The 25,778-nt window shown below is 39.1% G+C and overlaps 1 protein-coding gene across 7 annotated transcripts in view; it reads left to right on the top strand.

The window, feature by feature from the left end:
- Positions 1 to 25,778, top strand: part of CARMIL1 (capping protein regulator and myosin 1 linker 1) — a 194,158-nt gene that overhangs the window by 70,136 nt on the left and 98,244 nt on the right. For all 7 annotated transcript variants that reach the window (XM_017813289.1, XM_017813293.1, XM_017813291.1 and 4 more), the window contains exons 3-9: positions 9,968 to 10,018; positions 14,374 to 14,433; positions 16,659 to 16,780; positions 19,062 to 19,159; positions 19,510 to 19,580; positions 19,708 to 19,781; positions 24,446 to 24,521. In XM_017813289.1, coding sequence (XP_017668778.1) covers positions 9,968 to 10,018; positions 14,374 to 14,433; positions 16,659 to 16,780; positions 19,062 to 19,159; positions 19,510 to 19,580; positions 19,708 to 19,781; positions 24,446 to 24,521 — 552 coding nt within the window. The remainder of the gene's footprint in view (positions 1 to 9,967; positions 10,019 to 14,373; positions 14,434 to 16,658; positions 16,781 to 19,061; positions 19,160 to 19,509; positions 19,581 to 19,707; positions 19,782 to 24,445; positions 24,522 to 25,778) is intronic.

Consider the following 25,778-nt stretch of genomic DNA (forward strand, 5'->3'; position numbering starts at 1 on the left):
AGAGCAGAATTATTTGTTGGGTTTGCATTCAGTGGCTTGTAATTTCCTTTTTTTTTGAGCCTGGTTTCTGACATTTGTTTTTGGAAGTTTGTTTTCCATTTGGCTGTTCAAAATTGGTGTTCTCAGATAAATGGGGATATTTTGTCAAGTTAATATACTGTATAAGAAGCTGTACAAGTAACACATAGGCAGTATTAGCGTGATACATTTAAGAATCCTCACAAACCCAGAAATTATAAAAATGGCTTTTATATTGGATAGGAGCATATTCATTTTTAATAATGAACAACATTAGATAATTGACATCATATGACTTAAAAATCAGCACAAAGAATAATAGCCCTCCATCAATGGTTATGTAGTGAGTTTTGCCCTGCATATGCAGCTTGCATTTCTTAGGCAGACAAGACAGTGTGCATTTTAGGAGTAGGCTGAAACTGCCAAGTATTTTTTTTGCGGCATGTTGGAGGCAAAATTGCTTGTCTGGAATGTGGCAATTCTTGAATTTCTGTCTAGGGGAAAGCCAGATTCAATCAGCTGTGTCACTGCCCAAAGCTGGCCTGGGCTCTGGGTTTCCTGCCTGCTAGATATGGAGTGGGAGCAGGGGGCAGGGGTTGGGGGTGGGAATTCCAGTTGGGATTTGTTGTCTAGTACAGAATTTTGTAAGAAGGAATCTATCCAGCTTCATGCACCTGCATGACAAGGGAGTAGGGACATTGTTCACACCTCAGTTGTTTAATTGCCCTGACTGTAAGAGTTAAGTGTGTGACAGAGAAGCTTTCATGTGTTTTCCCCAGGAGATGATAGTTACTCATCAGCTAAACTGTTGGATGGATGGTCGGCACTCGGTAAGCCAGCCATTTTCAGCTCCCACCACATGAATAATAAAGTATGGATGCTGTGGGAAAGCTCCATACTGCAAGGGACCTCTCTTTCACTTCCCATTGCATGTGAGGATAGCAGTGGGCATTCCAGCCCACTTGGGGCATTCTGCTTTCTTGTGCAGAGACAGGAGAGTTACTTGCTCTCTTCTTGCCATTTCTGAAAGATGTTTTAAACTCTGAAAGAAAAGATTTCTTTAGCAGAGGAGAAATGTGAAACACTAGAAATAAAGTAGCTGTAAAAGAGATCGTCTTATAAAATGTAGAACAGTATAACAAAATATCTGAGTTTGGGGACTGGGAATATAGTGGTGACTTTTAAGGATTTTAAATGGCCAAGTAGCTGGTTCCAGCACTCAAGCACCATTCCTCTCTTGAAAGACTGATGGTCTTAAGATATCAAAATATATGAAGACTTACAGTGTAGCTCAAGTAATTAGGGACGGAGAGGTTGTCACAGTTGTGTTAGATACAGCGGGTACTTTGTGTTTTACAGATGATAGAGATGGAAAAAAGGTTCTGTGGGGAAACAAGAGGAAGAAAAGGAAATCAGAGTGCACCTGAGGACAGCAATGAGGCTCCTACAGTAGTGTAGAGGAGCAGAGCTTGAGTGAACCCCTCTGGACCTAATGAGGAAGAGCGTTTTGTCTTGCACCTGTTTCTTTGGGAAAGAACTGCCTAGGCTTAAAGGTTTTTATAACTCTCCAGCCATTGGTTTGGGTTTGGGTTTCAACTTGTATGTACCATGGAGAGTACACAAAAGACTTAATTCTAGAGATTTATTAAGCTGAAATCTTACTCTGGCCCTTAGCGCTTGGGATGGTCCAAGGTCAATGTTTTTGAAACAGTGGTTTATGGCAGTGGCTATTGAGGAAAATTTCTTAATGTGTTATTTATTTCTTTTTAATATTAAGTGGAAGTAAGTGCATTGCGCTTTGCTAATTAAATGTTTAATCTTTAATCATTTAATTGTTGGTAGCTAAAAGCAAATACAATAGTTATGAGTTTCTTATAAAGTGCTTGCATTGTGGATCAAATTGCATTTCCTCTGTACCTGAAGCTTTTGTTTTGCTTCCTGGTTTTTAAAGTTCTTCATTGTGGTTGCTGTGACACACTTAGAGAGCAATCCCGTCAACAAGGATCACTGCAAAATGTTTAATCTGGCATTTCTAAGTGATAAAATTAAAGAAGATAAGAATAAAAGCACTGCAATAGCAAAATCTATTTCCAGTTACTTTGCATAGAAACAGCATCATATGCAGCAGACCAAAATGCTTCCAGTTGTAACTGCTGTCCATAAACACAGAAGGAAGCTCTGTGTAGGAAGAGGGAAGGTGTATGGATGTTCCTTATTATTAACACCATGGATAGGTAATGGGAGGGCTTTTTTAAATGATGCCTCTATGCTCTTTTTTCTGATGGAGGGAAGAAGCACAAGAGCGTAAAAAAATTTTCTCGGAAAATGCTGGAGCCCAGGGCCTTTTGAAGTTGACGGAATGTTCTCAACCGGTAATTTAGCCAAGTATGGGGGGGCTAGAACATTGTAAAAGCCTGGTACGTGGGGAAGGTATCCTGCTGAGACACTTTGTAACCTGAATTGTGACAGTGAATCTGTGTAATGGCTGTATACAGATGAGAATGAAAGTGGAGAAAAAAATTTGAAATAAAGGTGTATTCACACTAATGTGCTAGTGACCTATTTATGTGTAATGTAGGTACAGAGCAGGAAAACCGCCTGTGGGGTGATACGCCTCATTGATGAGTTACAAGTGAAGGTATGTGGTTGAACGTGCACCCCTCCCGCTCCCGTCCTCTACCCTGACTGGGGTCAGCCCAGGCTGGGTCCAGTGCTGTGGAGAGGACTTTGTATTGTTGAAGTGCTGCTGCTTTCTGTTTCCTATTTTCATGACTGAGAGCAGGCTTAAGTATTGTGGTAGGTAGGTCTTCTGGTATTTAGTGCTTTACTTTTAGGTTTTTTTGTTGTTGGGAAGTGCGTGGTTGTGAGCAGAATGACGAGGAAGTTTTGCGGTCCACAGGGGATTGCGATGGCTTTAGTGCACTGTATTGGATGTCTCTCACAATGTCATGAAACTGTTCTGTGACTGACTGTTTGGAAGTACAAGGGAGCCTTGTGCACATACGCAATAGATGTCTGCCTTTCTGCAAGCAGCTCTGGTTAATGGAAATGATAAGATACAAAACTTTTGAGCGTAAAGTCTCTAAAGCAAGGGAGTCCCAGTCTGCACCACCGGTGATCAGGTCGCAATCTACTTCAAGTGACAGGGGTTGGCAGTTGGGGTGTCCACGGCTCCTGTTGCTGTCATTGGTAATATCTGACCAAAGGTGAAGTTCTGTCTCAGTTTCTTCCGAAATCCCACCTCTACTGGAGTACCTGGGTTGTTTGCTCGTTGCAGACAGGGTTAGTGCAAGTGTACATGTTTCTTTGTGCTTCAGGTGTTAAAGAAGCACAATTTGATTCATGTGTCTTTTGTAAACAGTTTGCAGGGCTAGAACACTGCTTGTAGGTGATAGTGGAAATGTTGTGAGTGCTGTCAGAGGAGCTAATGAACAAATTTGGTTTAGTCTGGAAATTCCGTCTTAATTTGCTGATAAACCTCCAAGCTATGTTGTTTCTTCTCATACTCCAGAATTAGGGCCCTTTTACTCAAAGCTTCTCTTTCAAGCTTTGTCACGTCATTTTGCCTTTTTGTTTTAGGCAAATCTCTGCGTGTCTGTGACTTGATTTTCATCAATTCTAAAATGAGGATAGTTTTCTCTTAACTGTCTTCTAGGCCGGGCTCGTTCATTGTTGCCTGTGAAGTAGAAGCTGCTCTGCAGATTTGAACCGCTCTCCAATGCTAAATAAGCATTTCTGCTAAAAGGGTCCTGTAACTTAGACTGGAAGGGAAATTTGTGTGAAGCACTCCGTTGTGCCATCTTGTGGTGTCCCATGTCTTGTTTGGTACATTAATATAAAGGTGCTTCTCTTCTCTTTAAACACAGCAGATTGATTTATTGCCAGCTGTTTTGATATCTGAGCACACATTTTTTGTAAAAAAAACTCAACATTTCAACTAAAACCTATTCCCTATACCATCCTTTGCTATCCAGAAAATATGGAAATTGGTGACCCATAACAGATCAGGCTTGAGTTTTTAATGCAGTGTGATGGAAAGAAGGACCAGGGAAAAGCTGTGCTCTGCACAGCATGCCAGTGGCAGGCAGGCTTGTTCTCTGTCCATGGCTCCACTAAGGGGACCTTGCTGGGGCACCAGGAAGCATTGGTTGACTTCAGGAATGATAATAGAGAAACATGCAACAGAGCAGACCTTCATGGGGATGGCTGATGTAGTTACTTGAGCTGTAGAGCTTGTGCAGGAGAGAACTGTACTGATGCAAATAACAGCTCCCCTTACTGCTGCTGCTGGTCTGCTCTGGGATGTGTTTTGGTCTTTGGCTGGCCACACAGGCACCAGCCACTTAGGCAAGCCTGGGAATGTGTTCAACTTGGCTCAGGGAGGGAGAATTTTTTTTTAATGTGTGAATTGAAATACACTAACCCTTTCAAAAGGGATCTTCTCCAGCTCCAGAGACTGTTTAAGTATTTGTGGATAAATAAGTAGACATTTGGAACAGGAGTGAATAAGGTTTGTCAATGGGTTTATCATAGATTACACTTTAAAAGTAACTGAAACCAAATGGTTAGAGACAAATTCAACCTCAGACAACTGAGAGGGCTGTGTGGGTAAAGGTGGTGATACTGCGAGCCCTCAGATTGGGGTTGAATTGGGCTGCTTTGCTGGTGTCAGCACTCTGCAGAGAAACCCACCATATGCCAAGCGATGCCACCGTTTCAAATGATGCAGCATACGTGTTTTCATTGTGCCTGAGCTAATCAGCCCTCCAAAAAGCCCTTCAGGATGTCAGCTAGCCTCTTTGTGTAGGGAGGCTCAGTGCTTTTAGCAGGAACTGCCTTGCTCAAAACCAGCTGTAATATCTCTAACATGTTGCTGAAAGGGGCCTTTTATCTAATCGAACTCCAGTTGCTTCAGGATGAAGCATTTACAACATCAGGAATGCAACCTGGGAAATGAATGGTCGATCCTATAGGGACTGAGACTGGATGCTCTAACATGTATTGATTCATCCGTATTTGAACAAAACAAAAACTGTATTAGTGCTGCTGCTTTACCTCGCATTATTGTGTGTACATTAGATATTGAATCAGCAGTAGCAATGGAAAGCTTATGATAGAAATCATAAAGCAACTAATAAGGGTGGAAACTTAAAAATTATGATGTTTTGGATAATAATGGTAATGAGTAATGATAAAAATAGGGGCGGTATAACTAAAAGGTATATACAGAAAAGCAACTGTCTTCTGGTTTCAAGGCATTCTCAAAATGATGGCTATCTAAATCAGAAAATTTGTTCCAAATGTCTCCTTCCTCAAGTAAATTATAATGGAAGAGACTGAATCAATTTTTAGGCTGACAAAGTGGCAAATGCTGGGGGCAAAATAAACTACAGTGGAAGGAAAGGTACAGAGAGTATATTTTAAGAAGTAAAATTGAAGCAGTTGATGAAAAAAAGGACAGAGTTGGTTGTTGGGGGGGAAGGTTTTAAAGTGTCAATCAGTTTTCAGCAAGAGGAAAACATTTGTTTAATCCACAATTTTTTTTGAGATTTTAGGAGAGGGGAGTTTCAAAACATCTGTGGTAGTGAGTGGAGTGAGCGTGGTGCAACTTCCCACGGCCCATGGAGTGCTGAAGTGGTTCCATTTTGTTTCATGTTTAGTCACGAAGCCGTGTATGCTCACTGTGTTTTCCAGAGCTCTTTATTCCTGGGCATTTTAAGAAGGGTAGTAGTGTTTTTTAAAAGATTTTAATTTGCTTATGAATTTGAAACTGCTTTGAATATAGATAAGGTGGCTTGAGTTGCTGTGGTCTGTCTGGCAAAATAGATGCAATTAGCACAGAGCTGTGTTACTCTAATGATCTTCCCAAGAGTGACTGCCAGGTAGGGTGGCTGGATTAACCCAGTGGAGCCCTGTTAATTTAACTTACAGTGCTAAAATGGATAGTAAGGCTAGGATTTGACAATAAATCACAAATGCTTCTGTATGTTTATGTTTTAGTGATATACTCACTGACGATCTGTGTTCAAATTAGTTTTATTTACTGAAACAGATTATTTATTCTGGTAAATCGAAGATGACCTTGTAGGTCGTGAGTCTCTGGAGAAATAATTTGCAGGGTAGGTTTTTGGTAAATGTTTCAAAATTTTGACTGGTTTCATGTACACTCTGAGCAGTGTAGGGAGCGTTACGGAATTTGGAATGATAAAAACATTAAGAAATCATCAACTCGGGTGTATGTATGTGAGTTGGAGTCATTTAAAATTCAAATCATAATCCTATTTTATGCTTTAAAAAGACTGAGTAGGAAGACAGACAGAAGCTGCTGTTAACTAAATATAATTCTCTTTTATCATCCCTTCCATGGAACAACAGCCAGGTTGTGTACCCTGTATAAAATTTGCCTGGATGTGCTTGCTGCCGTCATACCAGTACTTGCAAACCTTTTGGCTTACGTGTGTGTTAAAGCGTGAATCAACTCCTAAGTGTCTTTCTTTACCGTGCATGTGTTTATCTTTTGATGGCATCTTTTAACATTATTAATGATTGAATACTACTTGTGACCAAACAAAATGGTTATGGAGGAGCGGGGCTGTGACGCATTATGTGGAACAAGTCAGATCATTTTCTTATCAGATGATAAAGTGAATTATACACTGTGCCCAGCTGACCTTCGTGATAGGTTGTGAGCCAAGGGAATGCTTTGTTCAGAGTTGTCCCCAGAATTAAAGGGTCTGCTCCTCTGAGTCTCTGGTTTTCAAAGTGCCTTGGATCATGAAGCTTTGCCTGTACTCAAGGTTCTCCCGGTGCAAAAAGAATGTAACAGTGGCAGAACCTTCTCAGTAGAGATGCTTGAGGATTGCTAGAGAGTAATAGTGCCTGCTTCTGCTTTTAGTTTCTTTGTATGAAGAAGTTAAAAACTGCAAGAAATCTAGATGCTTCTGAAAGCCTTAGATAATTGTGCGATTGAGCACACACTTGTTATTCATGTCAGATGAATGCAACTCGCTTCTTAAAAGGGGACTTGAGCTGACAAGTATGAAAACACCTCTGGTGCCTCTGCCTTTGGTGACAGCATGGCATGTCATAAGCAAAAGCATAGAGTGATACATTGTCTTAGGTAGTCTGTAATACGTGTTCTGTTGCCCTTGCAAGTACTAACAACCATGCAGAATCCTATTGACAAAGACATGGGTGAACCGATATCTTAATGGCCATTATTTGTTTATGCACTGCAGCCTTATTGAGGAGAAGGAGGTCACTGAAAACCATTCATATTTCACAGCTTATTCAGCAAGTCTCAAGTTGAATCAGGGTACAGGCTACTTTCTTTCTAAACGTGAACAAAAATGGTGATGTTAAAATGCAGATGTTGCATAATATTTTGAAAAATAGAAAAAAAATCAGAAAGCAGTAAACTAAAGCTGATCCTCTCAAGGATCATGGTGCATATTCATGGATTTTAGGAGCTAAAATTATGAAAAAAAGCAAAACCTCCTCTTAGCCAATTCTGCTATTGTAAAAAAACCCATAATTAATAAATAAATAATAATTAAAAAATCTAGGCCTGCTGTTTTCAAGTGGGGTATTAACTTTGCAGTAATAATTGATCTTGTCTTCAATTGCTTTTATGTGAAAATCAAACTCTTACTTGTTTGTGACAGTCTCAACTGTGAAAACTGTAGAAACCTTGGTGTTATGGGATTAGAGGGCTCAGGCTTTTTTTTGTACCATTTTATTGCTCAAGGTTAGCTCTTTACCTGCTGAGTGGGGAGTATCATCTTACAGCAGTCCTCTCCTTTGTATATAAATGCATCTTAAGGTAAGTGGGTATTTCAGCTTTGTTGGTTTTAGAAAGATCACTTTGGGATCACTAATACATCTACCATAAGAATATATACTGACATGTGCTCTGTTGGAAATGCTTTTCCAACATAATTCTGTTAGAGCCTTCTGGTTACCTGTTTGCATTTAACTTCGTTATCTGGACTGCTCATGTGTACTGTAATCATGTTAAATCGACCCTGTCAATGCTTGTAAAGTAGCTTGAACCCATAAATGCAAGCAAATGTTTTATAACAAGACTGTGTCATGGCTTTCCTGCAGCCAGCTGTCCCACTGTGGTGGCATACACATGAGCACTGATCTCTCTAATGTTGTAGACCACTACCTAGAAGGTAAATATGGAAAGCAGTTCATCAAAAGGTGTCCTTTTCCCTGACTGTCTCACTTGTGCACCTGAGATGTGGTGACCAGAAGCAGGAGAAGCTGTTTGCAACTGCTCTGCCGGCTGCCCTGGAGCGATGTTTTTGGTGATACCAGTGCAGGGAGGGTACCTGATCACCTACCCCTCTTCAGAGCTGAGCAGCTTGTTTGTGGGTGGGTTTGTGAGTGAGTTTGTGAACAAGAGGGGCACTCTTACTGATAGTGAAGCTATTTTGTGAGCACATAGGGGTGTGATCTTCCCCAGAGGGTCCCAGGAGAGTGGTGTGCACCAGCTGTGAGTGGCTATCCTGAGGAGGTGGGTGAGGGAGGGGAAAGATAAGATTTTATTAGTGTGAGAGAGAGCCACTGTCAGGCTCAACTGTGGTTGTGCAGTGAAAAAAACCCTCAGGTAGGCCCTTCCCCTTTCTTCTCTTTGTGCAGGATTGTAGAAGACATACTTGGGATAGGTGCAGCTAGGAGGAAAGCAGAAGAGATTCTTTCTCCCCCACATGTGAGCAAGATGAGGCAGGTCTGTCTGACAGGGCCTGGACGTGCCTGGCAGCATAAAGGGGCTTCAGTGTAGGGCTTAGCCTTACAGTAGGCATTGGTTGTTTTAAAGTGGTTTGGCTCTACATCAGTGGTAACCAGAGCACCAGGTCTAATCACATCAACCCTGAAACAATCTGCTAATATCCGACACTGGTACAGAACTTGTGCTTTTAAGTTTTACCAAGGTGTGATTCAGCTGAGATACTAAAGCTGAAATCCAACCTTTGAAGTGTTTGAAGTGTTCAGAGCTAGCTGCTGGCTTGCCCTCTCAAGCTAGTTCTCCCTCTCTGAGCGAGGAACACGTTTTTTTGTCAACTTGATCACCTGATGTTGGATACTTACTGAGCAGAGCTGAGTTCAGGAGGTCCTAGCTGTGTAAAAAGCTCTGCACATGCTGTGGGATTTTGATGCAGCATTCAAATTGAGTTTCTTTTTTTCTTTTTTTTTTCTTTTTTTTTTCTGGAAAAAGATGTAGCCAATAGTACATAATTCTGTAGGCAGGTGAATCAACAAAGAGTACTGTAGTTTTGCCATATGAGTCATCCCTTTTGCAAAGTGTAAAATCTGTGAGTGGGATGTGCTCCTGGAGATTGGAGGGATATCATATAGAATTGTTATATTTTGATTGGCAGTAGCTTCCAAAATACAAGTTTTGCTGTGTTTTCTTACCAGAGTTACTGGTCTCACTAGTCTAACTGCGTTTTTGCTGGATAAAAAATGAGGGTGGTGTCAGTAAGAAATCTTTGTATTCTTGCTCTAGAAATGTACCAAATGTGTCCAAAAGAAAATGTTTGCTTACGGTTTCTTACATCACCAATAACATCATGTTGTGTAACTTTTTACATTTAAAGACGTCCTGTGTTCCTGGTAGGACTTCTTATCCTTGCTTCTTTTTAAAATATCACTAAGATTGCTATTACAGGTTCTTGAGAGATTGATTAAACAAATTTCTTCAGTTCAATGGTGTGCTAACTAGCTTGTAGCTGATCAGATTGCTGAAGTCTCTTCATTGTCTACTGGATCTGATTGCAGTTTTGCTTCCTTCAGTGTATGACAGCAAAGGGAGTCTATACTCAGTCTGCTAGAGGCTTTTTGCCTCTGGTTTCAGGATTTTCCTGGAAAAGAATGTTTAATAATATTAAGTATTTCTTACAAATTCTGTTCTTTTTGTTTTTTGTTTTTTTTTTTTCAATAGGTGTTGGCATCATGTCGGGCATTTCTTTTAACATCTCGGATTCCCACCAAGGTAAAATCACTGTGCTTCTGTAACTGTTCTGAGATTTTAGATACAAATGTAAGCTACATAAACTATGTAGCAAAAATTTAGCATATTTTAGTTATACCGGTACATCTGTTTAAAAAAACCCCATAATTGAGGGATGATAAATTGCATGGTCTTGAGTTAGAGTGATGCTTCCATTAGTGTATGCCTTAAATGAATTTGTCAATACATACATATATATATGTATATATATATATATATATATATATATATATATACACCATTTCAGAGGATTTTTAACTTCTAGAAATGCAGGTGGCTGAAGAGTTATGTTGTAAACTCCAGCTTGAAGAACTGTGAAATGAGCCTGATTATCTTTATAGAGGGACAGTTTATGTGCAAACAAGCTGATGGCATTCCCTCTAGTGTTTGTAGTGTAAAATAGGATTATATTTGATTTGGAGGTAGAAACTGTGTTGAGTTTTATTAAATTCTGTTGTTTTCTAATGATTTCCGTTCATTTTGAAAAGCGTCTTGGCAACCTGCTTTGCCAATGCTGGTGAATTATTTTTGCTATGCCTGTGACAATTTGTAGTGATTGTTGTAGCAGAGAAAGATAATTTCCATATAAATAAAAGTGACTGATGTGGAAGAACATCTCTTGTCCAGCTTGGAATCAGTGAATGAGGACTTGGCACATGTCCTATTTTGTTGTATTTTACACATAAGTGTGTGAGTATATATATACTTTATAGAAAAAACAGAATCAATAAATTGAATGATTGATACCAGATTTTCAGTTATGGCCACTGGTAAATGTGACCATCCCTACCTGGAATTTGAAGATGCTGACTGACAGGTAGGATGACTGTAGCTTGAATTTCTGCTGAAACTTATTTTCTTCAGTTGATCACTCTGTCCCTGCAGCACAGATGTCTCTGGTTGGTTGTCTGTTGGCTTTTGGATCACTGCAGTTTTCAGCCAGGGCTTTTTAAGGCAAGGTTTGGTGACTGCTTGCATGGAAACATAGATGCAGTTAATGAACAGCTCAGACATCAGTGCAGTGGCATCATGATAGACAAGTGGTGATCATGATCTTGTTAAACGATAGCAAAGCTGTTGTAATTCATCAAAAAGCTCTGGAAGGCTGGGACTTGGAATACTGAGTGATAACTCTAGGTCTGGTTTAGCGTTTCAGACAACTCTGAGAACTCCTTTTATTAAATAGATTTACATCGTTGAAAAACTTTAGTTTTCATGAAAATCTAGAATATGTATTCTGTGCTAATAGAAATGTGACTCTAGGGATAGAAGGAAGATGATGAGAAACTGTGCTTATGATTTATATTTCATTAAACTTTGTACATCTGAACAGCTGTTAGGATGGTCGAAAATGCATTTCTACCAGGGTTAGTGAAACTTATTGAATTTACTAATGTCTGTAGTATTTTCAAAAGCTGCTCAGAAGCTTTCTGAGCCCGATAGCTTCCATGTAACTGTCAGGCAGTAACTCCTAGAAAGACAGCTGAGAACATTGAGCAAAGACACATTATTTCTTTCACAAAGTTGAGGGGGGAACTTCTCACAAAATTACGCACACCAAGTGATGACCAGTTCTGACTGACTGTTATTGCTACATTCAATTCCAAACTTCACTTTTCCTTAAACAATGATGTTGAGATGTATCTACTAAACAAGGATCAAGATTAAAAGTTGATTAACTACAATATCAACTAACATCATTACCCTTAGAACAAAGATATTACAATAACTGCTTCTTAACTTCACGCTCGGGCCCAGTCAGTTCATTCCCACTAATGTAGATGGACTGATAGGGAAGGAAGGGCAGTATTCTTGCTAGAGTCCATATAAAAGATAATTGCAACATTAGTAAATGTTGGGTGTGTTATCAAGCACACAAATAAGTGTATGAAATATTTGTGGGAGTATAATTCAGATTTGTGAATGTATTCCTAGAGCAACTTTCATTAAGTTTTGGCTGAAAAAATTGAACACTGTGAAATTAGCTGTGTAGGTAACTGAAGGGTTCCTAAAGGAGAGGCACGCATAACCTTTTAAGGGGATTTTTATACCATATAATTTTCAGTAATAAATGAGATTATGCTTTTGAAAACCTTGTAAAAATTATTTCTTAGTTTGAGGTAGAAGATGCTTAGAATGTGTTCTACATTTTGCTGCAAAGCAAAGACTGTAAAATCATATTTTTGAGTTAGAAAAATGAACCAAAGATGAACTGTAGAGATATTGCCATGTTTCCCGGTATTTGTTAATTCTAGTCAAGAGGATTTTTGCAAACTGAATTTTTGAGTCTGGGTCTGTGTAAACTTTTCTCAGGAATAGAAATGTATTTTTGATTGTGTGTACATATGTATATGTTTGCACATACAAAATACATTATCAAAAGAAGAAATTTCAATCTGATAGGTAAATAATTTTCAAAATATGAAGGATTTCAATCACGGAATCTTTCCCCTTAAAATTTCATTGTGATTTAGGTAAACAAATGTTGGATAATCTCATGTTTGATTAATTTGACTAGCACTGGAGAAAAAAAGCTTTTCACTTCTCTGTGTGTAGTCTAGCTTACTCCAATAGCCAACAAGAGCTGCTACGGATTTTTTTGTGGTGTTTTGTTTGGTTGGGTTTTTTTTGGTTTTGTTTGTGTGGTTTTTTGGATTTTTTTTTCATGTGGGGGGAGTTTGCTTTTGTTTTGTTTTTGTTTTGTTCTTGTTTGGTTTTCTTTTTCTTTCTGGCCTGAGCAAACTGCACAGGGCCATGTCATCACAAAAGATTGCCAGTCTTAGCTTAGAAATAAAGCACTGAACAGAAGTGAATGCCTTTACCCTTGGGAAAATGCAAGGTGTTGGTATGGGCTCTGGGAAGATGCTTGTGCTGGTTCTTCCTCTCCTGCCTCAGTTCCCTGTGCTTGCCTGCATTGTAACCAGATGCAGTGACACCCCTGAAACTGCCTGTGTGCTGTGGATGCTGCCCCTGCAGCAGAATGTGTGAAATGAAGCACACGAAGTCTCAAAAACTTCAGAGTAAGGTTCGGTCACTGAACTAGGTTTTTGGTAGAAGGTGAACTTTGCACAGAAACGGGAGGGGTGCTTATATCTTCTGATGGTGACAAAATCATGAAGGTGACTGTAGGGATCAGAAAATAGACAACAAACAGCAAAGAGACAGTAGTAACAAAAGTTTTCTGGAAAGCTTTTTGCTGGTTGTTGTGGTTGGAAACTATATCCTCTGTTCCTGACTTTCTGATGTGCTGTTGCAGCCTTTACAGGGAGGGAGTCTTGAGAGCTGCATCTGGGTTCTGAGCACCTCAGTAGTCATTCAGGGTTGACTTTTTAAAAGATTGTCACAAATACAGAAAAAGAATAATATGGTGTTTGCCAGTTACCCAAGGAGCACCCTGACTGTGAACCTAGGATAAGACAAAGTACAGGAAACTGTGCAATTTAGACAGACTGCTCAGTTACAATGAATGACTGCTTAGTTACAATGGTTTTAATGATAACTAAAAGGAAATGACCAGGCTAATGTCTTGCCCTGTAGTTATGACTCAGTCCAAGAGGTTTGTTTCTTTCTGTATATCTCAGCTATCAAGTTGTTTGTCTACACAGTTGTGAATTCAGATCTTAGCACTCTCCCTGTAGCCCTAGTGTTGTCCTTGGAAAAGAATTCCCCATCTTCTTTTAAGCTTCCGTTTGGATTCAGTATGTTCTTCCCTGGCTGTTCTGACTGTTGTCCAAATACCCCACTCAGACAAAGCTAATGCATTGCTTCCTCTCATACTTAAGATACTCTAAAGCAGTCTCAAGCATTTATGTGTTTATATCTGTATCAATCTATTTATATACAGTATTTTTATTCTCATATATATATGTATAATTGTGTGTGTCCCTTCAGCTTCTGTGCAGTAAAATTTTTCACATCTATGATCAGTGTAACTAATGAAAGAATAATTGTGAAGCTGTAAGGATTGTAATTAATGATTATTCAGTCACAGGAGTACACATCAGTAGGGTATTGTATTAATGATGCTTTTTATAGTAACATTTTGCCATAAAATTTATGATATGCTTACGTGCTTATAGCTTGCAATAAAATGCCCAGTATGGTATTCCTATAACCTCTAATAATGATTTGAACCTGTAACAAGCAAATCTAAGTATTCTTTTAGTGAAAAATGTGATCAGATAAGATATTAAAAAATATTTAGTGTCAATTACAGAAACTGATGTCAAATATCAGTAGCCTTGCTCAAGGTTTTCTTAACCTCATTGAGAAACGTAAGTGCTCTTTAAAATAAGATGATGTTTGCACTAATGTGGTGTTTTCTTTTTTAACTACAGTTAGAACTAACTTTCAGCTACTTGGAAATCCAGGGAGTAACTTCCAGTAAACCAGGTCAGGTGAGTGTATTCTAGATAAAAGATACTTGTTTACTCATTGCCAAATATGTTCCAATCAAGGAGGTAATACTCTAACATGCAGGTGTCCCCATCCACTGAGCGCACTGTGCATTTGCATTCTTGTATTCATGCTGCTCTAAAGTCTTAACAATAATGATAAGAATTTAAAGAGTCAATTTTAGGAATGTGTTGTGCAGGTGGGATGGTGATAAGAAATTGGTTTTTTCCTAATTCAGTATGGTACAAGTTTTCATTTGTATTACAACTGGATATTTTTCTCAGAAGTGATAAAGCAATGGTGGCTGGTATGCAGTAATCACCACACAAACTGCAATGGCTTCTCTGGTGTATACCTTTATGGGCAAGCCAAAAGCTACTGCTTACATTGCAGGCAGAAATGCTTTTCTTTCAACTATTCTTGGTGCCGTTACTCTATACAACACAAAATATATTTGACAGCAAGTTATGTGCCTAAAAAAGTGAATGTCAAAAAGAAGATGCTAAAAAGAAGAATGCCTTTAAAGTAGTTTTAATTCATAATATGAACATATTGTCAAGATTTGACAGTTCTATTGTATCAAAGTCTTCATGTGTTTCATGTGTGTTTGGCTTTTAAAGGGCTTTTTAAGAATAGGAGCGCCTGAGACACTATTTGAACTCTGAAAAGCTCTCATTGTATTAATATGTCATCTGTTTAACCTGACTTTTGAAACTGTCCTTAAAGGAGGGGAAAAAAAAGGTCCAGGTGTTTTAATAGGGAGACATTTACTAAATTCTATGGTTTTGTGGCTTTTTTTATTCAAGGTACTAAAATGTCAGGGTTGCTATTGCTAATTGTTCTTGGAGGCATAGACAGTCACTGTTGTAGCAGAATTTCTAAGAGATTATCAGCAATCTCACTGAGCATACATATTTTCTTAAAATATTTTTAAAGATATTTCATATTTACATTCATTTGTGTTTTAAATGAGTAAGGTTTATAGCTGAAGGCAGGTGGAGTCCTAGATTATTGTTTGCAGGGCAAACGCTATTGTTGCAGTTTTCCTGCAAACAGCATGTTACAGCCATGATGCCAGAAGGATGTAGTTTTGTTCTAGGCGTCTTGCAGAAAGCCATGATAAGATAAGTGAACAAATGGACAGAGTAATATAAGAAAATGTTATGTTAATATTGATGAATAACAGTAGTAAGTTGCCCACTCATTCATCATCAGGGAGCGATGGCAACAAGTTCAGAAAGGAGTTGAATTGGTTGTAAAAGGTGTGAAGATTCTCAGTGTGCTTTGGGGAAATGCAGCCTCTTCTAGGATTATCCTGGTGGTGACCCTAGACATGAACTGGGAACAAAAAGAGCCCTGGGAACCGGTTTCAATAAAAACCAGTTCTCTGTAGCACACTACACAGTGTCTCCTCTCCTACTGTCCGTCTGTACTTATTTATTCCTAATGTTACTTTCTTACTGTGCGTGCATAGCTCCTCATCTAAAAGAGCTTATGACTTGGGCTGTGTTAACTATTCACATTGGAGAAAACAGAAACATTACATTGCTTCCTGCGATGCAGCCAAAAGCAGCAGCCGACCTGATGTGTCAGTCATACCGTAATCTGATTTGATTCTGAACAGTCAATATCTAACAGAGACAGGTTGCAAACGGCTTTATTTCCCCCCCTTGCTGAAGCACTTGTCCCCCAGACATGCTGTGACCGTTGTCTGAGTTACTGCTTCATCTGAACTGAAACAATGCATGCATCAACACAGCATTTTCTTGGAGGGCATACAACAAAGCATTAGAGCTTTTCCAGAGGATCACAGCCATTAAAGACTTTTACTTTTTGCTAGAGGAAACAGGCACCCTGCTCATTCAATAGTTTCCTGTCAGGCTGTGCTTGCTTCTCCTGGTGTTCTGGGACGTGTTTCAAATGAGGACAATGCTGTGAAAAGTTCTTGGTTTTCGAAGTGTCAGCTGAGGTCAAGATCCTTTGAAAATTGTATTCCCGTGGGAAGCAGGGCACTCTTAGAAAAAGCAAAATTTGAGTACGGGGGTCTTGTACACTCAAGAACAACTTTTAGAAACTTTACCTGAAGCATTGCTGTGTCATGTCTTAAAGATTAACAGATTCCTACCAGCAGGCAAAGCATTCAGCTGGCATTCAAAATGCTCCCCTTTTTAAATGAATGTGAATTATACGGCACCCAGTTCTTGCCCTCTTGCACTCCTGTTTATAGTTGATTATGGAAACTGAGAAATGCAGCATCTCCATGAAGATGGCGTCTTCAGAGGATGTGAATGAGGTGCTGGCACACATTGGGACCTGCCTCAGGAAGATATTCCCTGGACTTTCACCAGTGTAAGTATTTTTTAGGGCACCTCTACTGGGAACAGATTGTGCGGAAACGGTGACAAGCCACCTCTTCTTATCCACTGGTCTCTCCACCCTGACCTCAGAAATGCACTGAGGATAGGAGAAACAGCTTGAGGCAAGCAGTAAGCTTTTGTCCAGGTATATGGCAGAACCAGCAGACAGTGCAGAGCACAAATAGACCATGTGTGGTCTTCTAGAGTCATAAGTGCCTTTGGTTTGAAGGGGGCTGCAAGCATTTGAAGTCTTCCGTTTTCATTTTACCTTGTTGCCTCTCTAGCCTCAGGTTCTGTCTTTTTGTTGTAACTTGCTCCCTTTTGGTTCATTTTATCCCCCCTCCCCCCCCGAAGTAAAATCAGAGTTGGGAGAAGAGTAAATTCCATTTACTTTCAGTGTTTGTGAAACAACACACATGATTGTGAACCCAGTTAGCCTAGTTCTTCAAAACAGAGCCCTGGGCAGTCTTGCTCATGCCTTTTGTTTTCTCTCTTACCTGTGCCTGGATTTTATTGCCTTGCAGCAATTCTCAGTACTTTTTCTTTATTTTTTTTTCTTTCTTCTCTGTGTTATTGCCTCATCTTCTTCACTCTCAGCAGATCATGCAGCTCTGCTTTATTCTCTTCAGCTCCTGGTTTTCAGCATTAGTAGAGAAAATGGGCTGTGGAAAAGACTTCTTCCAGAAATGTTGATTTTTATAAGTGAACTTTAGTAACAGACTTTAGATGTGAATGGTCAGGCTAAACTGACATGTTTTATTCTGGGTGCATGTCTTTATTATTCACCTTTCCTGTAGGTGGTGTAGGAAATCAAGTTCATAGATTCTGGATGGCAGGTGGTTTTTTGTTTTGTTTTGGGGATTTTGTTTGGTTTGGGTTTTGTGGTTTTGTTGGGGGGTTTGTTTGTTGTTTTTTGTTGTATTTGTTTTTGTTCATTTTTGGGTTTTGCCAGTTTTCCTCTCTGGCAGTGTTATTAACTGCCTTAGTAGAGATTGAGCTCTTCCTTCAAAGAGCGTGCGTGCAACTGATCAGGTTTGCTATAAAACCTCAGCAATGCTGTGAGACACGCAGACAGAAAGAGGGAAGAGGGCTGGGAGGTTACATGTGTTTGTCAGAGTGTTTATGAAGGCCTTGAGCTTTATGTGTGCTTTTCTGTGTGCTTTCTTGAGAACTTTGCTGAAGCATTTGGGGGAAAGTGGTTTCTCCTGTTAATATCACTTATTAATTCTCTTCTGCTCCACCCCCACTCCCTCAGACCCTGTCCTCCTTTATGGAATTTTGCAGTTTATGAGGCAGTTTTGTCATTCAGAAGAACAGATAATTTTATTTCTTGAAAGGCAGGAAGGGATTGTGTTTCTTTTTTGTCTAGGCAGGAAGAATACTACCAAATTACGAAGATTGGAGCTGGTTATCAATAGTGTAGCCTAGAGGCCAGATGTAGTGGCTCAGCTGTTTGCATCATGGTGCTTTTTCTGCATCAAAGCAGTGTATATGCAGCAGTGGTTTCTTCATCTTCATGGCTAGGCTTCGCAAACGAAGATTTGGGAAAGGCTCTACCCACGTTTGTTGCAAGCGCTTTGGTGGCTAAAAAGGCCAATACGAGATAGGCACATCCAATTGGAAAAGGCACAGCAGAAAGACTCCTTAGGTGGTATATTCTGCAAGACATGATTCTTTCTGCGTTGTCTTTTCTCCTCAGGAGTGATCCTGCGTGCTTTCTCTAAAGCATCAGCAGCGTTATAGATGGTGTGTCTCCAGGCCTCCCGATTGGAGGCCAGAGTAGACCAGTTATGTTGATCAATATGGCCAAGGCTGAGATGTTGTTTCAGAGAGTCCTGGTATCTTCTCTTTGGGGCTCCTCTCTTGCGGCAGCCGATGGCAAGTTCACCATAAAGCAAGATCTTAGGGAGGCGGTGGGGTAATGATTAATACCATGTCTCTCCCCTGTTTTGGCCATCCTGGAGTTAGATGAGGGCTACAGGTCTCCTTAGTGTGAGTGATCCTGTCGTACAAAAGGGCTTAGTTGCTCCAGTAGTCACTGGGTTAATCAAAAGAGAGAGAGAGAGAAAGAAAGAGAGAAGAGACAAATAAATGTCAGTCCTGCTGGGCTGCATAATGGTGTGTGTGACTTTTAGGTAGGAAAGTGAGTTGTATTAAAAATGGTAATTCTTCCTGTACACTCATTTAAAAATATCCTTAAAATAAAAAAATTTATGTGCTTGAAAAAACTTTCAAAGCCACGAATGATGTTTTTCCCCCTCTTCTGCATCTAGGAGGATTATGAAAAAAGTAACTCTGGAGCCTTCAGAAAGACTGGCTAATCTCCAGGCCCTGTGGGACAGTCAGACAGTGACAGAACTCGGACCTTGTGGTGAGAATGAATTTAAATGCTCAAATATAAAAAGGCTGGAATTGCAGTGTCAGGAAGTTTAATTCTATTTCTGGCAGAAGCTTGTAAAGGTGTAATTAGTTTTAAGGTGTAATTAGTATGAAGCAGACTTCTGATTGGTGGGTGAAGGCACTATATTAAGCTTTCTTGCAACTTACCAGGCAAAGATAGGGTAGTCTCAGTTTCTTTCATAAGCACAATGGACACTCTTCTGAGAAAAAAAGAGAGTGAGTTTTGAAAAATTGGATCTTTAAGTATTAAAGTATCCTTTTTGGTGTATGCTTGTTTGCTTGTTTTACTATTATGTTAAATACTCTCTTGGGTTGTTGTAGGAGGCTTTTCGCAGATGTATGCTTGTGTTTGTGATTGGCTTGGATTTCCTTACAGAGAAGAAGTACAGTGGGTAAGTACATGTCTTGTTCTGAAGCCCTTTTCAGCTAACTGTACAAATGATGAAAGAACAGGTAAATTATAGTGCTTGAAAAAAACCCACTTCCATAAAGACGTATTTGATGATGTATTTTTAACAGGATGTTGATACAATTTACCTGACACAAGATACCAGAGAGTTGAATTTGCAAGACTTCAGCCACCTTGACCACAGGTAAACCACATACAGTAATCGTGAGAATATTGATAAAGTGGGATGGTCCCATAGCTGTTACTGGGATGTGTAGACCTGTGAAATGACCATTAGCATTTTTAATTTTTGAAACAAAGCTGCTGTTTTTTGCATAAGAACCCCATGGAAACCACATCTCATTCAGGTGGCTGAGAAGATAAATATATTTTCTTATTGGAAGCACTCCAAAAAGTTAGCAGATAGATACTTTTCCTGTGATGGCGGATGTAAGATCTCAAATTCAGCAGATAAAACATGCAGCTACATCTGGTGGGCAAAGCAAAAAAGGAAATTATACAGTCCTTACTTATGCAGAATCTTTTTCTCATGATGTACACAGTAAAGGAAATTAGTTTTTGTCAGCAAGTCAGTAGAGGGTTTAAGTCATTCAACTGAATTCCAGCCAGTAGTCTCTTCACTTATAATAGATTGTATCAAAAATGTGTACTTCCAGAAAGAAACTAATTGAGGGTAATTTTACGAGGAGATGCTGAAACTAGCTAAGTGTTGTATTTAGTTTACTGAATTTAGCTGGCTGAAAAAATTGGATTCGAAGAAAATTGAATCTGAAGATATTACAAGTAGGAGAAAACGGGAGGGATTCTTAACTAAAATCCATCATTATTCCAGGAAAATGACAAATTTAAGAAACTGTAAATAAGATAAAGCATTTGTTTCTTTGAGAAAGACCCATGAAAGAATTAAGAAGCTGTCAGAGGTACGATGTTAGAATATGATAACATGCAGGCTGAACTTGTTGGTAGGTAAGTAAGAGTATTTTGCGACAGATTCTTTGCAGCTTTAAGCTATCTAGTATGTAAATTTGCAAAATATCCCATTCAAATACTTAGCTTCTGTGATGGGTTTTCATAGTCTGCACTGCATCCCATGGCAAAGTTACTGAGCAGTACCTGGTTTGACTAACAGCAGTAACTCGAACAAGGCTACAAGGCTGCAACTAGTGCATGATGGATGTAGCCAAAGACTCTTTCTTTGGTTAAGCCTTGCTGAGATAAGGGGAGGAATACTATTCAGCAGAAGGAAATGTGGGACAAGAATTTAAGAATGCTTTAAACATAATTATTGCAAGTTGGAAGTGCTGAGGAGACTGTGGGCATTCTCGAGAAAGGGACTTACAGATACTGAGCTTCAATCGAAATTAAATATTTTAACAATTTATGTGGAGTGAAAAGTATTACTTGCTAGGAGAAGTAGATTGAAGTGTTGAATATTTAAAGTATCTCAACTGGTTCAAATGAGTTTGGCTTTTGGAAAGCGAAATAATGGGTTTGTTGCTTTACAAAAGCTTTTCATTGAAGTATACCTTACTAAATTGATGTCACTGAAGAAATATATTTGTGTTGTTAAGAAATGTCTTTATTAAATATCTCATGATTGTCTGTGTCCAAAGATTCAAAACTATTCTCAAACGATTTACATACTGTGGAATCCATCTTGTGATGAGAATTTCTACATGTTGTGGACTAAACTGAGGAATGTTTTGAGTTGAAATTTCAAGAAAACTTACATTTTTAGAAAGCCAAAACCTTATGTTATTCACTAAGAATACAAATTAGGAATTGAAATCCCAGTCAAATCAAGAATGTGTGTAAGCATTTTACAATATATTTAGGACAGTGAGAATGCTACAGATTTACACTATGCTATTATGCTTTGGATTTTGAGAGACTGTTGTATGTCTTGTTCATCTAATTTTTGGGATTGCCAAACCCATATACTTTATGCTGTGGAGTAGATGTGAGCTAAGTTAGGGAAGGGTACATCAGTTCTCTAAATACAGGAGCTATGCATTGCAAAAATAAACATTTTGTGTTTTTCCAAGTAAAACATTTCTGTTAAAGGTCAGCATAAAGTGGCATGAATTATAGATGAATTGAAGTTCCCAGAGCATCATAACATGGCTTGCTGCATGGGAACATGACTTCCGAGGTTTTATCTGAAGTTATGTTATGCTGTGAACCATATAATTGTTTAACAACAAAAAAAGACTCCAAGTGAAAAGGGCATGTTTAATTCTGTTGCATGATTTTCGTCCATGTAGGATATATTTTAGCTTATTTTGGATATTCAAAAAATTATGAGAAAAATGTGATTGTTTAGATTCTTTTTTGTTTTGTGCTGTTTCAATTTCTTGCCATCTTAAATACACTGGGCTCCTGAGGTGTTGAAAAAATGTGAAGGCATTAGATAGGATTGAATGTCGTTGAAGCTTGGGGAGATTTTCTGCATACCAGAAGAACAGAATCTGTTTTCATTTTAAGATGGCACAGATTTATCATTTATAAATATTACATTATTCTGGATGGTAATTTAATAAACTAATGAATATAAGCAACTCAATGTAACTCAATGAGGGAAAGTTAGGAGAAGGTCCTGCTTTTGGAACTGGTCGTTAGCATTCTTTCATACCATATTGCAGAAGAATTCAGGTCATTGTTAATACCACATCTAGAGTTTAATAGAATAAAGTGAATAAAGCAGTATATAGTTTGGAAGAGAACAACTTCAATATTTCTTGAAAATGTCATAACTTTCCCACTGACTCTAAGCACCTGTTGTCCTTCACCCATTTCCCTCCCAAGTCAGAGGAGCAAAAGGGAGAAAGGTACAGCCTCAGGCAAGTTCTGTCTGCAGGCACTCTCCTGCCCAGAAGTTACTGAGCTCTTGACAGCCCTCCAGGGGGGCTTAGCAGCTCCATGGTAGTGTAAACACTTGCAGACAGTGATCCCCGATCATCATTCCTCTGTTCTTTTGAAGGAACTGGGCTACTGCTGACAGCTGAAGTACAACTGCTGGTGGTGCCTTCTGCCTCTTTTATGGGTGATGGTGCACAGCACAAAGAATTCTACTCCTCTAGTGTGATGGTAGTACCATCAGCCTGTCCAATCTTTGCCCTGTAGCATTCACCACCAGCTGTGGCTTGCTGGTTACCGCTGGGTGAATAAGCCACAATTTCACCTGAAATGTTACTCTTACATTCACTCCACTTCAAAGGCAAAGGCACTGGCAAGAGGGACATCAAAGCTGCTAATTCATTACCACCTTACTGATCTCACCAGGGGCCCACAGAGGAGGAGCAAACCTCTGTGTGTGGATATTCCATACTCCCATAGCAAAGTTCCTCCCTGCCCAGCCCAAGGGGGAAATACCTCTGGGTTGTGATTTTTTCTCGCCTTACATTTCACTAGTTAGTGAAACTCACATTGCTTTACATGGAGATCAAGTGTGTATGTGTGTAGGAGCAAAACCAACATGGTGGATAGAAATAAACCTATACACTTCACGAAGCTGCCAAGTCTCTCCTGTGCCAGTGCAAACAAATTCACCACAAGACCTGATGTGTGCTGTAAACAAGATGGAAAGATGGCATAGTCCTTGAAGGGCACCACACGCTATTTCCTCTGCAGGAGTGTGAAAACAGTCTATTTGCATGAGCTTCTCGGCTGGTGGGCTACAGACTTTTGCTACAAAGTGTTGCACCTTCGCACTGTTACCTTAGTGATGGGCTTGTGCTTCCAAATCTAGCAACTGCAGTTCCCAATATAGCCTACTGGATGCTGCTTGTCCATGTGATGTTGCCTTGTCTCTTGGCTTTCCTATGTGTTTAACAACCACCCTGAACGTGTCTGAATGTTTGTAGAGGAAAACTGAAAAGGAGGAAGAATAAAAAGAAGCTGGGAGAAGGGGTCTGTGTGATTAGGCCTGTGCCTACCTGCTTATGTCCTGAATGAAGAGCCGAGGAGGAGTTGGGCTTGCTTTTAAAAACCAGTACTTTTAAACTTTTCCCTGCGAAGACTGAGGCTTGGATGGCACTGTTTGGCTGGTTCGATAAGTTTATGTATATTACAGCTCCTTATTTAATTACATAAACAAGGGCTTTCTAAGTAGCTGTTAAGCTTCTGTGTAGGTGTATATACGTATTTAATATGTTGCATCAAAATGATTGACGTGCTGCACTGCTAGATGGTGTGTAGTGCTTGATGAATGACTCTGCTGGGGGGTGGTATATGGACATCATATTTGTCAACATCTGTTATTGGAGAAACTGAACAGAGGGAGAGCAGATCACATTAACAGGCTTGGAATGAAGAAAATGGGAATAATTTAGAATTTCATTTGTGAAATCCCTCTTACAATTAAGGAGGGTTTGTGCTCAATGTCACATTATCCTTTTGCAGTTCTCCTGCTTCCTGGGGGAATTTAACTATAAGAGATAAGACAAGGAGGTGTTCTCTAGAAACATTCAGTCATGGAATTATAATAAATCATCAGACTGCCAAAAAGCTTTTTAGTGTCATGCTAAATTGTAATTAGAGGTGATTAAGAAGCTTAAACACGTCACAGGCTGAAGAAAAAGTTATGTTAAAAGTAGGAATGGCAGTGCAGACAAATTCCTGATTTTAAAATCCGTGATAGAATGGATGTCAGTTGGCCAGTCAAAAATGTCTATTAAAATGAGAGGAAGACACACTGCTGCTTTTTCAGAATGCAGAGCTTTCTACAATGGGGATGGTAGGCAATTAGCATTGCAAAAGTGTGGGCAACGAGATGTGGAAGAACTCTTAAGAGATTGTTTCAAATGACAGTCATATGAAAGGTGTGTAAAAGTGTTTTTCTTTTTCTAGAGACTTAATACCTATAGTTGCTGCTCTGGAGTATAATCAGTGGTTTACAAAGCTGTCCTCCAAGGATCTGAAATTAGTAAGTAATAAATTTAAACAATATACCTGCTCCTATCAGGTTATGCTGTGTTTTAAAGGATACTTTTACATTTTTTAAGGTGAAATTTTTTAGGTGAGTACAACTGGGCAGTCTTTTGACAATTTTTTCCCCTTAATCATATCAGGAAAATAGCAACTGTTGGATAGTCAATTCGTGCCATAGAAACACTGCTGAGAGTCAGATCTTGTCAAAATTTCAACTAATAAAGTCTGAAAACTTCGTTGCGTGATAACAGTAGCCCATAAAACTATTTCATTGGGTGTTACTGACTCCCACAAACAATATTAGATGATCAAATAGGAAATTTTAAAGCAGTCAGAAGTTTTAGTTGCTTTTTGGAGGTGAAAAGAAAATGCCAGGATTTTGTTTTTTTTCTTGCATATAAAGCAGGTGTTTTCATTGCAACTTGATGATTTTCTCTCCCAGTTGTCTAAGCTAAGTCTGTGTAGTAATAAGTATGTAGTGATGTGTTGCACCGATATTTTTCCATATCAGTTTTCTTTCTTAAAGGCAAAAGGGGGGCTAATCTAAACAAGTTGGACTACTGAAGAAAGGGCCAAGAAAATCAGTAATTAGGTGACATTTTAAATATATCTAAATACCCTATTTCTTCTGAACTTGAAAGTTTATAGTCACAGGTGGAGTTAGTGGTTTGCTTGAGAAATTGCCTTCATTGCTTGCATCCAGAACCTTTTCTCTAAAAATGGAGGTCAAGCCTTGTCTTGTTTAAATTAATACAATTTTATTGCTCTGAAAAGCTCTCATTACATTCCTACGCTATCATTTTCCATGAAAATTCAATAGAAAGTTGCTTATGTGATTCTCGGCAGAACAGTAAGCAAAAAACTTTTCTTTCTTGCTGGGACACTTTACCCAAAGTTATGCACAGAATGAAACTGGTAGTATTTTTAGTACTGTTGCAGTTTGCTGTTAAAATCAGTGTTGTTAAAAAATACAATGCAATTAATCAGTTTCTGCTTCAATGAAATGAGATAGTTTGTTTAGTTAGAAGACTGGGTGGAGTAGTTTGCTTAGAACAAAAACTGGCCCTATACCGGCCTATTATCTATCTCAGATATACCTATGTGAATGTTTGTTGGTTGTTTGCTTTTTTTCCCCAGCAACTCTTCTGTGGAAAACAAGTAAACTTTATCAATCTTGAAAATGCATCAGTTAGTTAAAAAAAAATCAAAATCTTTTATCTTCCACACATTCAGTTTTCAGCCAAAAATGAGG

The sequence above is a fragment of the Lepidothrix coronata genome, unplaced genomic scaffold (assembly GCF_001604755.1).
Source record: "Lepidothrix coronata isolate B3197 unplaced genomic scaffold, Lepidothrix_coronata-1.0 Scaffold40, whole genome shotgun sequence".
Taxonomy (NCBI): Eukaryota; Metazoa; Chordata; class Aves; order Passeriformes; family Pipridae; genus Lepidothrix; species Lepidothrix coronata.